A 17,406-nucleotide genomic window follows, 5' to 3' on the forward strand; every position below is an offset into this window, starting at 1 on the left:
CGAAAACGCATCAAAGTCCAAAACAACTCTGGCGTCTTTTCCTTTTTTTCAGCCTGATTGCCTGCAAAAGACGTCCATACAACTTTAAATTTCCCACCCAAGGCAAATTGACCTGAGCGCAAGATCCCTAGTGAAGTTTCGCTAGGCAGAAATGAGGGCTATGGCATCTTCACTCAAATGCTTACATTGCTGAAGTAACGCTAGCGAAAAGTCGCCATCGATCGGCGCCCAAGACAAAACTCTTAGTGAAGTAGTGTAACCTGAGTGAATTTTTCACCTGGCAAAGTGTTGTGCTGGGTGCGAAGTGGACGCTCGCGAATTTTCGCCGGTTAGTGAATCTGCCCCTTAGTTGCTGGAAGTAATGGACACTAGGCATGCTTCAACTTTTTGCAATTCAAGGAGTATTACGGTTGTATTGTAACGCATACACCAGCCTAGAACCTACACATTTTCTGACATTCTGCTGAAAACACTGGCCCTTGGTACAAAAAAATTTCCACCTAACACTAACCATCCTTAAAGGGATACTGTCATGGGAAAAATTTTTCTTTCAAAATGAATTAGTTAATAGCAAAATTCTGCACTGAAATCCATTTCTCAAAAGAGCAAACAGATTTTTTTAAGTCACATGACATGGGGCAGCTGGGAAATTGACAATATGTCTAGCCCCATGTCAGATTTCAAAATTGAATATAAAAAAATCTGTTTGCTCTTTTGAGAAATGGATTTCAGTGCAGAATTCTGCTGGAGCAGCACTATTAACTGATTCATTTTGAAAAAATTTTTTTTTCCCATGACAGTATCCCTTTAATAAATTGTGCATTGAAATAAAGACATGGGCACCAGTAGCTCCAAGGGCCCTGGGAATATAATTTTCTGCATCAGTTCCAGAACTGCAATATCTGAGAAAGTCTAACATGGTCAAAATTCATTTGCTGAAAGTGAAAATAATGCTGCAAACAGTCATGTAAAATACTATATATATATATATATATAAATATATGAAGGGTAAACCTTCAGAATTTTAACTGAATGTGAATCTTAAAAACTTGCATTTTTAAACATTTAATTTTTCCTTCAATGTAAATGGAACTTGTACGCATTTGTATTTTTACATGAATGTACTTTTTAATGCATGAACATAAAATGATATACCAATATAAAAGAAAGGTAATCTGGATCAAAATATGTTTCTTTTTCTTTTTTGATTAACAAAATGACACACCGTCACTTGAGTCTGCGTCAAATACGAACAATGACTTGTTAGACAACTTTTATTTTATAACAATAAAACCATTCTAAAAAAACAAAACAAAAACAGACCTGGGTATTAACTGATGTGTTAAGAATGAACGAGAAAGGAATGAGCTGTTTGACCGCGTCTTCGAATGAGAAGCTGAATAATAAAAGGATGATTAGAAAGGATTGTGCCGTTTCTTTCCCATTCTGTAAGAAATGGAATTGAAGAGACGCCGTTGATATCCGAAGGGGATAAATGATCGTATGTAAAAACAATTTTGTTATCTGTCTCAGTAACATATTAATGCCATCACAAAAAAACGTAAGTTTCTTGGTTCTGAAGGCGATAAATTAATAAATTGGATTCTGATATGAAAGACAGACGTATAGATAAGAAATTGTGATTAGGGATGGGCAAATTTCGCCAGGCGCGACGACAATTCAGGTGCCGGTGAAAGTTAAAGGTGCCCATTGACTTCAATGAACGTCAAATTGTTGCCGGCAACAAAAAAATGTTGACGCCGGCATCAAAATTTGCGTTCCGCAATTTTTTCGCCGAAACGAGAGAAATTCGCCCATCATTAATTGTGATACTAGAAAAGATAAAAGTAGAAAAGAAATGGTGATAATAAACTCATAAGGCTATGATGTGTCCTACATTTATTTAAAATTATGTTTTCAGTTCTTTTACAGGTATGGGACCTGTTATCCAGAATGCTTGGGACCTGGGGTTTTCTGGATAACCGATATTTCTGTAATTTGGATCTTCATACCTTAAGTCTACTAGAAAATCAAGTAAATATTAAATAAACCCAATAGGCTGATTTTGCTTCCAGTAAGGATTAATTATATCTTAGTTTGGATCAAGTACAAGCAACTGTTTTATTATTACAGAGAAAAGAAAATCATTTTAAAAAAATTTGGATTATTTGGATAAAATGGAGTCTATGGGAGACGGCCTTTCCGTAAATTGGAGCTTGTACTTGTACTATGCCTGTTCTGTCTCTAAGTGCCTGTTATACCTTTCGTGGTTTGAATTCAGCCTCTTAAGCTCCAGTTTGGAAACCACTTGTCTACTGTGACAATTTAAAAAAAAAAACACCATTTTCATAGTTTTCAATAAACTTTATTGATCTCAGTAAACAAAGAAATGTAAAAGTGAAACATAACAACAAACAAAAAACATGCATAGTATGACCGTATTAAACAAGATCCATGACTTTATGTAGATTTATATGGATTTATAGTATATTAGAAGATTGGCAAAGATGGTCCATGAATAGTTGGAATTTAAATGAGGGCTCTAACAACAAAAAGATTGCACCATAAATAATGGGATGATTAGATTTTCCCTGAAGGCTGAGTTTTTGGAAGGGTGGTTTAGGCTTACCTGTCTGAGAAGAAGCCTACAATGCAAAGACTATTTACAGGAGATATGAATCGACTTCCTATGTCTCCATAGCATTTATAAGTGAAGCCTCAGACTACACATCAGATATAGTGATGGGCGAATTTATTCGTCAGGCGTGAATTCGCGGCAAATTCCCGTGATTCACCCCAGCGAATAAAGTCTCAAAACCGGCCCAAAAATTCGCCAGGCGTCAAAAAAATGGACTCCGGCGTATGTTTTTTTTTTTTTTTCCTTTCATTGCAATTCTTTATTTATTTTTATAATTTGAAATATTTTATTTGGTTTTTACAATAAACCATAAAAATCAATATGATAACAAATAGTTTGCAGAATAAGAAGTTTAGTATGTTTTTTTGATGCCGGCGCATTTTCGCCGGCCAATGTCTGCCGCCGTCCAAAAAAACAGACGCAGGTGTCCAAAAAGGGACGCCGGCATCAAAAACGGATCAAAAACGGATGCTGGTGTCAAAAACAAGATGCCTTCACGAATTTTTCACCCAAATTGGCCTATCACTAATCAGATAGTTTTTAAGACTGGAACTGGATATAGTCTGCCCAAATTCAGTATATTCAGGCCCAGTGCACGTGTAGAAGAGATGTGTTTTATTTGATGGCACGTAAGAATTTAGGATTAAATTAGATCAAACAAGGTTGCAGAGATGTTGGTTTTTAATACTGCATGTACATATACATAGAAAAAAGTAATGATATCCCCAACTTTATCAGTTGCAAGTTGAAAGAACCTTAAAGGGGAACTATCACGAAAATGAAAATGTTATATAAGCTTCAGCACACTGAAATAAGAAACTTTCTAAATACATTCAATAAAAAAAGTCTGTACTGTTTCTGAAATAATCAAGTTTATGTTCACTATTCCTCTCTCAGCATCTGTTGCTCTTTATTCTCTCTTCCTGCAGGAGTTGGGTGTCAGATATTCATTGACAGTTAGAGCCAATATATCTTATAGCAAGGCTCCTTTTGCCTAGAAGAAGTATTAGAGCTCACTCTATTAAAATCACCAGACGGTGCAAATTTACTAAGCGCCGAAGCGCCTAACGCTAGCGTCAATTCGCTAGCGTTGGGCATTTTCGTTACTTCGCAAATTCACTAACGGACGCTGGCGTAAATTCACTAGTGTTACTTCGCACCCTTACGCCTGGCGAATTTGCGCAACGGACATAACTACTCAAATTCACTAACGCGCGCATTGTTCTGAACGCTCCCTTTTACGCAAGACTTCCTTCGCCACCTCAGACCAGGCGAAGCGCAATAGAGTAGATAGGGATTGCTTCAAAAAAAGTTTCAATTTTTTCTAAGTCCCAAAAAACGCTGGCGTTTTTTTCAATGTTATGGGTGATAGGCTGAAAAAGATCGAAATTTTTTTTGGGGCTCCCCTCCTTCCCCCCTACATTTCCTAACTCATGGCACCTTAACTATACAGTGGGCACATGTGTAGGGCAAAATAAAAATTTTATTTGATGTTTTGAAGGTTTCCCAGGCATTTGTAGTGCTGCTACATATTCCTCCATTGAAATTTGAATTTGGCGCCGTATGCAAATTAACCATCACTAGCATAACTTTGCTTTGCTTAGCGAATCAACGCAAGCGCAACTTCGCAACCTTACACTACCCCTGAGCGCAACTTCGGATTTTAGTGAATTTGTGGAGCGCTGGCAAAAATACGCCGGGCGAAGTGCAGTGAAGCGGACGCCAGCGCAACTACGATTCTTAGTGAATGTCCCACCATGTCTCTCTACATGCAGAATTTGTGAAAAAAGCAGTTATTTTGTTAGATTTTCTTTGTACTGGAATCAGTTATTTGAGCTCTAATACATCGGCTAGGAAAGGAAGCCCCCTATAAGATAAATTAGATCTAAATGTCAATGAATATCTAACACCCAACTGCTGCGTGAAAAGAGAATAAAGTAAACAGATGATGATAGAGGAATAGTGAAGATAAACGGGATTATTTCAGAAACAATGCAGAATATTTTGATTGTAGTTAGAAAGTTCCCCAAGCATTTGTAGTCTATAAAATAGAAACAAAATAACTAGAAATTATATTTGGGCGACTTTTTGTCCCTGTGGAGTAAACCCGAGCAACCAATCAGCTAGCTGCTTTTTTCTTCTAGTGAAATTATAGTAAGCGATTGCCAGGCTGGGGCAAACTTTGCCTTTGGGCTAAACCCAACTGGAATTCATGGATCTTAGTTCTTTGTAAGAAACTGAATAAGATGCACTATATCTATCTGTCTGTTTCTAGCTGCCAGTCATGCATATTTATATTAGCTGTGCTGCTATGGATGCCTGAATGCTATTGGAACACAAAGCAAAAAATAAAGAGGCTTTATTGAATACTGTGCTAATCCATATATATATATATAAATGTTAGACCACCTTTTTATTCAGGCAGAACAGATATGACGCCTTTGGCTTTCCACCATTAAAGATTTTTAAACAAAATCCTTATGTAGCTGTTAATGTTATGACAGTTCAATGTAAAATGTCTTTCCGATGGGCCTTAATTCATCCCATTCATACATCTGAGCCTATCGCTGCAAATATAACATTATACACTAATAATTTGACCTGGTCGTAGTCAAAATAGAGGCAACTTTACAGAACTGTTATCTTTCGGGTTACTCCAATCCCTTTCTAACCCTCTTTCACAAGGATTTGGGAGCAGCGGTCAATAGAAAAACATTTCATTAAGGACCACATTTCATATAATCATCATGCACATTCCAGTCTCTCCCACAAATATAGACTACTTTTGCTATCCAGCGCTATAGGTTTTTTTTCATGGCGATACTAAGAGAGAGAGGTAATATTAGAACGGCCACCAGGGGGCGCCACTATTTTTTGTGTAGTGCGTCTTGGAATGTGGTCATCTTCTTGAGTTCCTGCAAAAGATTAAAAAAAAACTTTGGTCAGAATGGACTGATTTGTGACATCATTTGGGGACAAAATTGAAGATAAGTTAAAAAAAAAAAAATGGTGGTGGCAGGAGCTTGGCGCTTAATTGGGATTGATGTCCCCACCTTGAAGATTCAACATTTAGTCAGGGGCCTCCTTTGCTGATGAAATGGAAATAAAGGACATATAAACCGTATGTATCGGTTATTGTTATAGTCTAGGAGAGCATATTCCGTAAATGTTTACTAGTGATGGCGAATTTGTCCCGTTTCACTTTGCCGAAAAAAATTGTGAATTTCGCAGTAAACTGCAAAAAATTTGCAATGGGCATCAAAATTATTTCGGCACCCGCGACAATTTTTATAGGTGCACCTATTTTGTCCAAATAGTAATAAAGCCGATTTGACACGCAACAATTTTTATGCACGCGACTATTCTGGCGCGTGTCCAAATGTTTTTGAGGCGCACGATTTTTTGCCAGCGAATTTTCTTCACAAATTTATTCGCCAGTGGCGAAATGCGGAATTTCATCACAAATTCACGCCTGCCAAATTTATTCGCCCATCACTAATGTTTACCCAAAACCTTACCCTAATGCCTTCAAGCTGGGCTTTCATGTATATCAAGGAGACCAAATCTCACCCTAAATGGCCTTCAGGCTGAGCCTTCCCTACTATTGATGGGTGAATAAGTTCACCTGGCACGAATTCGCTGCAAATTTCTGCGTTTCGCCATTGGCGAATAAATTTTCAAATCTCCCGTGAAAATTTGCCGGCGCCAATTTCCGATTTTCTTGAGTTTTTCGTGAAAAAGTTCGAATTGCTCGATTTTTTGCCGTTTTGTGAATTTTGCGGGAACATCGCACAATTTCCGGCAAAGCGAAATGGGAGAAATTCACCTAACAATGTTACAAGCACCTCCAAGGAAACCAGCCCCACAGCTTGGATACCGTTGATCTACCATATGTGTCCATGGTCCCTCACTAGCAGCAAACATGGTCGCCTTCCTATGCTTGTGACTGAAAGCCATTCTCAATTGGTCTATGGCCATAATTAAAAAAAACTGTTTGTCGTGAAACCATGAATATTTTGATCTCGCAAAAACAGTGTTCATGCAATTTGTAACCATAAAATAAAAAGGAGTCTAAGGTTCATAGTTTTCACAGTCCGAGAGGCGCCTCGATACAGCAGCAATGGAATGTTTCCCCGGTGTGACCAAAACACAGGCAAACAGAGATAATAAGATGGAGACTCCAAGGAGTTGCCTGGTAACAGGTGAAGAGGCATGCACCAAACGTACTTACATTTATATTCCATAAATAAGAAAGTTCCATACAGCAAATGAACGGTGATACACTTGGTGTAAGCATAGGTAATTATGGTTAGCAAGATAGATACAGAATTTGACCTACCTTTGAAACATTAGATACAATGTATCCTCTCCTTTCCTAATGAAAGGAAAAAAGGAGGGCCATTGTCATATATCGGGCAGATGGCTCATTCCAGCTCTTGATTCCAGATACACTAGTGACCTGATGCAGCTGCAGTCTCAGTTCTAAAATGATCTCTCCCTGCTTGCATCCGTAGGGGTGTTGTGTGATAATATTCCCAGTGACTACCCTTAAGGTAAGGGAATACGCTAAGATTTGGGGAAATTTAGTCAAATTCAGTCTTCTTCGGGCAACTAATCTCCCCGAAAAGCCTTCCCACTTTTTTCACAAGGAAACTTCAGGTGACTACGGAAAACGAAGCGTTGCGAGTGCCATCCCGCTGGTGATTTAGATTCTAGCTAGCAGGTAGGCAGTTCGGGGAGATTAGTCGCCCGAAGAAAAAGCGGTTTGTCGATGGGCGACTAATCTCTCAAAAGCTTTGTGTGCCCCTGCCCTTAATGCAAACAGATTCTTTGTGCTGAATAGCCTTTGACTTTAAGGAGATCTGATGAAATATATAAACAAATAGGGAAAGGCTTCTCTTCTAGAGCCCTGAGCCCTTAGAACAGCTGGGGTACAAGTTTAGCACCGGTGAGTGACCAGTCAATCAAATAGAAATGGGTTCATGAGATCGATATCATTGATTAAACAGTATTATCTTCAGTTAGTGATTTTATAGAGAAAACTACAATCTGTCTGCATCCAGGTCTTCTCTAAAGAGACAGGTGCTACAAGGATTCTGATCCAAAAATAAGCATCTTCTCTGGAAAACTCCCTCTTAGCTCTGGGATATAGAACAGATGGAATAGAAACATGACTCCTTCTGATTTGCTTTCTGCTCCATCATGTACAGGAGTTATTCTGAGCTTTGCTCCCATGTCCCCACATCATGTTTTATGCAGCACGGAGAAACATATTTTTATTTTATTCTACACATACTCTGGACAGGCCTGTGCTACTGAAGGTCTTTCATCAATAAAGGTCCTGAATCCTTATTCTCTTCATATGACACAAAAACATAATGCTATTAAGATATATATGCCTCAGATATTGGATAAATCAAGAGAAGAATCCTATCTGTTGTATTAAAGGGGTTGTTCACCTTCCAAACACTTGGGCCCATTCATTAAGTTCGAGTGAAGGAATAGAAGAGAAAATGCTTCGAATTTCGAAGTGTTTTTTTGGCTACTTCAACCATCGAATGGGCTACTTCGACTCGACTTCGACTTCGAATCGAAGATTCTAACTAAAAATCGTTCGACTATTCGACCATTCGACCATTCGATAGTCGAAGTACTGTCTCTTTAAGAAAAAACTTCGACCCCCTAGTTCGCCACCTAAAAGCTACCGAACTCAATGTTAGCCTATGGGGAAGGCTAACTTTTTTTGGTCGAAGGATAATCCTTCGATCGTTGGATTAAAATTAGATCATTTGATCTAACGATTATTCCTTTGATCGTTCGATCAAAGTATTTGCGCAAAATCCTTCGACTACGATATTCGAAGTCGAAGGATTTTCATTCCCCAGTCGAATATCGAGGGTTAATTAACCCTCGATATTCGACCCTTGATGCATTTGCCCCTTTCTTTCAGTTCAGTTGTTTTCAGATTGTCCCCCAGAAAGACTTTTTACAATTAATTTCCATTATTTATTTTTACAGTTTTTCCAAAATCTAAGTTTAAAGTGGAATGTCCCTGTCTCTGGTGTTTGAGTCTGGCAGCTCAGTAATTCAGGTGCAGACTCTAAACTGTTATAATTTTGCAACATTTAAGGGATGATTTATCAAAGTCCGAATTTATCTCAATATTGTCTGAAAAAAACAAATGCGCACGAGTTTTTTTTTGCGCTTATTTATTCCATACACTTTCCCAAAAATGTTGTATGCGGGAAAAAAACTTGAAAAATTAGATTTTCATTTTTTATTTTTTTTTGATTTTTCATCAGATTTTAACAAATTTTTCATATTTTTCACCAGAAAACTCAGATTTTTGCCCAAAAAATTTGTGGTATTGCACAAAACCCAGCACACATCAAAAAAATCCTTGGGACTTCTCCCATTGACTTCCTGAGGTCTGAGATGCCGGATTTTCTGATTCAGACTTTTCCATCTTTGGGGTTTAATAAATTCTGAAAAATGTGTGATTTTTTAAAAGTACGATTTTATATAAAAAAATCGTGAATTTTTAGTGATTTTTGCTTTTGGAGTTTAGTCAATAACCCCCTAAATTTATACATTTCTCAGAAGCTTCTCCAAAATATTAGCAATGATCGTTTCAATTCTAACAGCTGCCTGTAACGTAACCCAGTGATTCTGCTCAGCTGGGACAAACACAAGAAATGTATCAACCAAATGTATCGGTTTAGAACAGTTTACAGGGTCGGCGACCCCCCCTCCCAGGGCTGATTTAAAAGGTGAAAAATGACACTTTACGATGACACATAGGGGCTGATTCACTAAGGGTCGAATATCGAGGGTTAATTAACCCTCGATATTCGACTAGGAACTAAAATCCTTCGACTTCGAATATCGAAGTCGAAGGATTCAGGGCAGATAGTACGATCGAACGATCGAAGGATTATTCCTTCGATCGAACGATTACATCCTTCGAATCGAAAGATTCGAAGGATTTTAATGCAACGATCGAAGGAATATCCTTCGATCAAAAAAAGTTAGCCAAGCCTATGGGGACCTTCCCCATAGGCTAACATTGACTTTGGTAGCTTTTAGATGGCGAACTAGGGGGTCGAAGTTTTTTTTAAAGAGACAGTACTTCGACTATCGAATTGTCAGATAGTCGAACGATTTTTACTTCAAATCCTTCGATTCAAAGTCGTAGTAAAAGGTCGAAGTAGCCCATTCGATGGTCAAAGTAGCCCAAAAAAAACTTCGAAATTCGAAGTTTTTTTACTTCGAATCCTTCACTCGAAGTTAGTGAATCGGCCCCATAGAAAATAGAAAGAAATTGGAAAAAGTCATTATTTCTGGTGATCTATCTGAAAACAATTAGTTTTTTGAAGGTGAACAACCCCTTTGACTCATTTCTGGACATGTGGAAAACTTTGGGACTATCATGACATCCCTCCATAAAGATCTCAAACCAGTTGTTCGATAAGAACAGTGTTAGAGCTTTCTCTGACATCCACTGGGACCACAATGGTTTTATCACAGTCACCAAAGTTCTCACCTGACAAACTGAATCCAGAGTGATGTAAGTTCCGAGCTGGTCCTATTTGAATCTTTCCAGGACAAGTTATTCTTGAAGCTGGTGTGGGTGCTGCTGACTTGGTGCTAATCGTGACATCGTGGACAGGTCCATCGTACAAGCCCCTCGGAACGCCACGTATTTCTGCTAGCTGGAAGCCAAATAAATCATATCCTGTAATTGACTATGTCCAGACCATCATAAAGAAATACATCCAAGCTTCAGAAAGGAAAAATAAATGATGTTTGTGTAATTGTTGCTACCGGCTCTCTGCATGCGAGATGGAATATTATTTTTCTAATGTTTCCCCATTGGAATATATTAGAATGACTGATGAGTATACTAGAAAAGAGATGTCCTAGTTTCACTCCCAACTCAATCCCACTGTGAGTTCTTTCAATACGACATTAAGGTAACATACATTCAAACTGCTATAGTTCTTGAAACGATTATCTCTGAGGCTACAGACTTGTTCCCTGCAAGCGATACTTTATTCTGAACGTGCTTTTGGGTAAACGGCTTCTTTTGAACCATTTTGGGTTACAGTGAGCACAGCTTGAGATTGAGAGAAGATGGAAATACAACATAAAAAAAGAATCAATCAATGGAGAAGAAAGAACATTGAGAAGTGACTGATGAATGTTAGATGCAAGCTATGCCTTTATACAGGTGCCCAAATTGCACCTACGTGTAAACTGCATCTACTTCATTAAAAGTGCCACGTGGGCAGGGCATTGACATTCTCTTACATGCCCTATAATAACATGTAATTTATCAGGAAGAGTGGGTGCAAAGCTCAAAGGGAAACTTTAGTTTAACATCTGGCCAATTGCAGGTATGACATTCAATGCAGATATGACGTTCCTTAGTGAACTGCACCTTGCAAAATAATAGGAGTAATGGGTGCTGAGGCTCACTAAATTGCCACTCTTTTTGCAGCTGAGAAACCTAAGGGACCTGACTTAATATATCCTTATAAAACACAAGAGCCATGAATATCCTGTAAATTATATAGTGAATAAAGTACCCCCTATTGTAAAATATTATAAGTCACAGAGGAGTTCCATGACCATATAAAAGCAGGAGGCCATATAAAAACACAACTCACCATTTATAACTGATGACATCACTAGTCACCATTTATAAGGACATCATTTAATGTACAATATAATTATGGCTTTTGCGTATTATATCTTTATAATACACAAAAGCCATGAATATCTTGTAAACAATATCCTTATAAACGGTGAGTACTGATGTCATCAGTTATAAACAGTGAGTAGTGATGTCATTTCTGAATGTCTCATTGAAACGTGTGTTTCGGCCTCGTGTTTTTATATGGTCATGAATCTCCTTGGTAACTTATAATATCCTTATAATTTACAAGAGGGGTTACTTTATTCACTATATAAACGGTGCTTAGTGATGTCATCGGTTATAAACAGAACTTAGTGATGTCATTTCTGTCACATGACTCACTGAAAGTTGTGTCTTATAATAAATAAAGTTCCCCCTGTTGCAAAATTTGAGGATATCAGAAATCACCTCCGATTTCCATGATTTGTATAAAAACACTATAAAAACAGTCATATGGTCATGGAACTTCTCAATAACTTATAATATCCTTTTTTTTACAAGAGGGGGTACTTTATTCACTATATATACTCATCTACACTCATAAGCGGTAATGTAAAAAAATCCATGGGCGTCAAAAAATTTTTGTCAATGGGCGGCATTTCCACGGCAAAACAAGGCGAAAAAATTTGCCCATCCATAATAATTAAGCATTATTGATTTTGAAGATGATTTATGGAATATTGTAGAGATGCTACAAACAGGCATTTACTGCTCAGAGCAGGAGAGCTTTCTGATTCGATAGGGGGTAATGGATGAACTAGACTGGAAATTTGTTTTTGCTCTGTTTCTAACATTAATACAACCTGATTATCTAGAGACAGCAGAGCTGCGGGGCTGTAGTAGCTATCACAGCCTATCCGTCACATTAGGGATGACTACTAGAATGTCTTATGCATGGGGACAGCTAAGGACACCCTGCCTGAATGGTTGATTATTTTATACTGAATATGAGGACATATTAAAAGGCAAATATATCTGTTTCATTACAGTAATTAGTCAGATAAATGTGCCTTTTGCTATATGTCTATAAAAAATTGCATATATATATATATATATATATATATATAGAGAGAGAGAGAGAGAGAGAGAGAGAGAGAGAGATAGATATATATAGATATATATAGATATATATATATATATATATATATATATATATATAAAATTAAAAAAAAAAAAGAAAAAAAAAAGAAAAAAAAAAATATATACAAAGATACAACTAATTTACTGTAGATCATACAACATATTTAATCTGGACCAAATCAGATTTCTGGATCAGACTGACCAAATACAGTTGATTTATATAGTGAATAAAGTACCCCCTCTTGTAAAATATAAGGATATTATAAGTTACCGAGGAGTTTCATGACCATATAAAAACACGAAGCCGAAGGCCGAGTGTTTTTATACAGGTCATGGAACTCCGAGGTAACTTCTAATATCCTCATATTTTGCAACTGGGGGTACTTTATTTATTATAATACACAAATTTCAGTGAGTCATGTGACAGAAATGACATCAGAACTCACCGTTTATAAGGATATAATTTACAGGATATTCATGGCTTTTGTGTATTATATTACAATAATCTCAAATGAACAGTCACACTTGTTGTGTCAATGTTGTATGTTCTGGTGTCTGTGTGTACAAATACAGAGCTCAGAGGGAACTGAATAAAAACAAACCGCAACCATTTTTATGGTGTTGCAACCCCAGTATTCTATCCTCTACATAGAACATCTTTCCAACAAGCTCAACCCGTTTCTAGTACCGTTATATAGTGGCTTCCAAACCCAGTGTTGAACTGGAGGCTCCGAGACCCACTGGGGCTCTCGCCACCCCCCTCCAGGCCCCCAGCCGCAACCCATTAAAGGCCCTCCCCCAGGGTTGCCACCTGGCCAGTATTTTACCGACATAGCCGGTAAAAATGATGGTCAATCCCAATGTTATTAATTGGGAAAAAAGATAAATATATAGGCTGGCCAGTATTTTTTTCCAGAAAAGGTGGCAACCCTATCCTCCCTCCGTGCACCAGCCCACTAAATAGTGACTGTCTATGGCACCTTATAGCAGCCCCTCTGGCATTTGCCAGAACCCACAGATTGCCAGTCCGGGCCTGCTGTGATCTGAGCATGAGGACAGGTTTGGGAACCACTGCCAGGCCCGGACTGGCAATCTGTGAGTTCTGGCAAATGCCAGAGGGGCTGCTATAAGGTGCCATAGACAGTCACTATTTAGTGGGCTGGTGGGGGGCTGGCACTAATGTGAGTGATAGTGGGATAACTGTGTTCCCTATAAGTGCTCAGGCAAAAGAAGGAGGGATCTCTGAGATCGGACATCTCTCTGCAATAGGCTTTCTGCTGTCATCTAACTATTTTATGTTTATGCACCATGATAGCTCCTTCAGCTTGAACATCATCATTTAATGGTTTGTAATGCCATGTACTTGGAAAACAGTTTCTAGCCATTTACACAGAGGCAGAAACCCCACCCATTCTGAATAATTAAGCCTACCAACTGTTGATGGTCTATGAGATATGCATACAAATATTCACGTTCCTACAAATGATAACATTTACAAAGGCGAATCTATCGGTTACCATTAAAAAAAACAACATTTTAAATGATTCAAGTTGTTTTTTTTAAAAGTTTGTGGGATATATTTGCAATCATGGATCATTGATATCCTAATAACTGACCTATCAAAAAATCTTTCCACAACAGTAACTATGATCCTTTTACATCTTTTCCCTTGAGCCACCATTTTGTGATGCTCCGTGACAATCACTGATCACCTGACAGGAAATAATGCAGCTGGAACAGGAAATAGCATGAGAGAGAAAGACACAGCTCTGTCCATTCATTGGCTGATATAAGCTAGTATGTGTGTGTACGCTTGATTTATAATAGTGCATAAATATAGAGAGTTACATGAAGGGGGTTATTTAACAAAACTCAAAATTTAGCTCACATTTTTATTAAATCAAGCTTGACCAAACTCTCATCCACGATGTTATCTTATTTTTCAATACAATAACTCAAAAAAGTCAGGTCGGGAAAAAACTCGACAAAATCGAGTAAAAAGCCGAATTTTTCGGATTTGCCACCGGAATGGCTCGATATTTTAGGGTTATCGCCCAACATTTTTGGATTATCAGATGAAACCCAGAGCAGATCGTTAATATCTTCAAATTGTAAAAGGGACATCTGCCATTTACTTATACATGACCTCGACAGGTTTTCGATTCTGACTATTTGCAGCTTTGGGGTATAATAAATCTCGAAAAATTACATTTTTTTTTCCTCTAAAAAGTAATTTTTGCCCAAAAAACCTTGACCAGGAAAAGATCGAGTTTAGTAAATAACCCCCGAAATGACGTGTGCCTACCCTGTTTCTAGCTTTGATCCTCTTGTACACATAATCGGGGAATGTTTTCCTGGGTACAAAACGTCCGGATCCCTGGCTCACATGGAGATTCCCATCTTCCAGTACAATCCTTCCTTGACTGATCACAACCTCTGGGGCACCATAACATTCCATCCCTTCAAATATGTTCAGCTCCACAGCCTGAAAAGTTGAAGAGACAAAAAAGTCACCAAGACAAAATTGTCGCTGAGACAAAAAAGTCGCCTTAAGAAAAAACACCCATTGACTTTAATGCATTTGGAGTGAGAAAATTTTTTACTACGAGTAAAAATATTAATATTAAAATATCAAATATTTATTTGACGGCCATTGACTTCAATGCGTTTCGCAAATTTTACGTAAAACTGCGACAAAAATTCGCTGAAGAGAAATTCACTGCAACGAAAAAGTTGCATGCGTAAAAATTGTTCCACTTAAAAAAATTTTTTGATGCTCATTGACATTTTTTGGAGTTTTACAAATTTTTCATTGAAGCGAAACGGGACATATTTTTGATGCCCATTGACTTTAATGCATTTGGACAAAAAAGTCACCATAAGAAAAAACACCCGTTGACTTTAATGCATTTGGAATGATATAAAATAGTAAAAATGGTCGTGCATAAAAAATAAATTTGACGCCCATTTTTTGGAGTTTTGCGAATTTTTCATTGAAGCGAAACGGGACAGATTTGATCATTACGAATGAATTACACTATTATTTAAAATATGGATTTTTTTTTTTTTATAGGATGACAGCAGGCACTTAGTTAACTTTACCACATTGTGGGTCTTTGCGGAGATGATTTTTGCCGTTTTGGGATTCCAGATGATTAAATCGGCATCTGAACCTGCGGCGATCCTTCCCTTTCGGGGATACAAGTTAAAGAGTTTTGCAGCGTTGGTGCTGGTCACAGCCACAAATGCATTCTCGTCCATTTTGCCAGAAGTCTGAAAAAGGGTCGTAAGCAAAGAGACTGGTAAATGAATGGAAAACAGAACGGTCGTAAGAGCAACACGTGGGTGAGTTCTGCAGGACCCACGGCCCCTGTGAGGCTGCTAAAATGCTACTGTCATTTCAAAAACAGACAGAACTCATTTTGTGGAGTAGAAATCAGTGGGATGTTGGGAGTCGTATATTAAAGGAACAGGGACATCTAAAGATTACTGTTTTAAAGGAATGACTATAATATACTGTTTCCATGCACTGGTAAAATTGGTGTGTTTGCTTCAGAAGCACAACTGTAGTTTATATAAACAAGGTGCTGTGTAGCCATGGGGGCAGTCATTCAAGCACAGGATACACAGTAGATAACAAATAAGTACTACTATAGTTTATATAAACAAGCTGCGTGTAGCCAGGGGGGCAGCCATTTAAGCACAGGATACACAGTAGATAACAGATAAATACTACTATAGTTTATATAAACAAGCTGCTGTGTAGCCATGGGGCAGCCATTCAAGCACAGGATACACAGTAGATAACAGATAAGTACTACTATAGTTGATATAAACAAGCTGCTGTGTAGCCATGGGGGCAGCCATTCAAGCACAGGATACACAGTAGATAACAGATAAGTACTACTATAGTTTATATAAACAAGCTGCTGTGTACCCATGGGGCAGCCATTCAAGCACAGGATACACAGTAGATAACAGATAAGTACTACTATAGTTTATATAAACAAGCTGCTGTGTACCCATGGGGCAGCCATTCAAGCACAGGATACACAGTAGATAACAGATAAGTACTACTATAGTTGATATAAACAAGCTGCTGTGTAGCCATGGGGGCAGCCATTCAAGCACAGGATACACAGTAGATAACAGATAAGTACTACTATAGTTTATATAAACAAGCTGCTGTGTACCCATGGGGCAGCCATTCAAGCACAGGATACACAGTAGATAACAGATAAGTACTACTATAGTTTATATAAACAAGCTGCTGTGTACCCATGGGGCAGCCATTCAAGCACAGGATACACAGTAGATAACAGATAAGTACTACTATAGTTTATATAAACAAGCTGCTGTGTAGCCACGGTGGCAGCCATTCAAGAACAGGATACACAGTAGATAACAGATAAGTACTACTATAGTTTATATAAACAAGCTGCTGTGTAGCCATGGGGGCAGCCATTCAAGCACCGGATACACAGTTGTTACGAGATAAGTACTACTATAGTTTATATAAACGAGGTGCTGCATAGCCATGGGGGCAGCCATTTAAGCACAGGATACACAGTAGATAACAGATAAGTACTACTATAGTTTATGTAAACAAGGTGCTGCATAGCCATGGGGGCAGCCATTCAAGCACAGGATACACAGTAGATAGCAGATAAGCTCAGTAGAACCCCATTGTATACTACAAAGCTTATCTGTTATATGCTTTGTTACCTGTGCCATTTTTCCTTTTTCAGCTTTGAATGGCTGCCCCCATGGCTACACAGCAGCTTGGTTATATAAACTATAGTAGTACTTATCTGTTATCTACTGTGTATCCTGTGCTTGAATGGCTGCCCCCATGGGTACACAGCAGCTTGTTTATATAAACTATAGTAGTACTTATCTGTTATACACTGTGTATCCTGTGCTTGATGGCTGCCCCCATGGCTACACAGCAGCTTGTTATATAAACTATAGTAGAGTTTCTAAAGCAAAC

General features: G+C 38.1%; 1 protein-coding gene across 3 annotated transcripts in view; it reads right to left on the bottom strand.

Annotated features, from left to right (window-relative positions):
- Nucleotides 1–4,981: 4,981 nt before the first annotated feature.
- dpysl4.L (dihydropyrimidinase like 4 L homeolog) overlaps nt 4,982–17,406 on the bottom strand; it is a 37,372-nt gene continuing 24,947 nt past the window's right edge. For 2 of the 3 annotated variants that reach the window (XM_041568602.1, XM_018224264.2), the window contains exons 11-14: nt 15,519–15,689; nt 14,722–14,901; nt 10,182–10,350; nt 4,982–5,553 (exon numbers count right to left, since the gene is read on the bottom strand). In XM_041568602.1, coding sequence (XP_041424536.1) covers nt 5,462–5,553; nt 10,182–10,350; nt 14,722–14,901; nt 15,519–15,689 — 612 coding nt within the window. In that variant the 3' untranslated portion in view covers nt 4,982–5,461. Of the gene's footprint in view, nt 5,554–6,977; nt 7,014–10,181; nt 10,351–14,721; nt 14,902–15,518; nt 15,690–17,406 lie in introns of all 3 variants that reach the window. The other variant, XM_041568603.1, reaches the window with a different exon arrangement.

The sequence above is a fragment of the Xenopus laevis genome, chromosome 7L, assembly GCF_017654675.1.
Source record: "Xenopus laevis strain J_2021 chromosome 7L, Xenopus_laevis_v10.1, whole genome shotgun sequence".
Lineage (NCBI taxonomy): Eukaryota > Metazoa > Chordata > Amphibia > Anura > Pipidae > Xenopus > Xenopus laevis.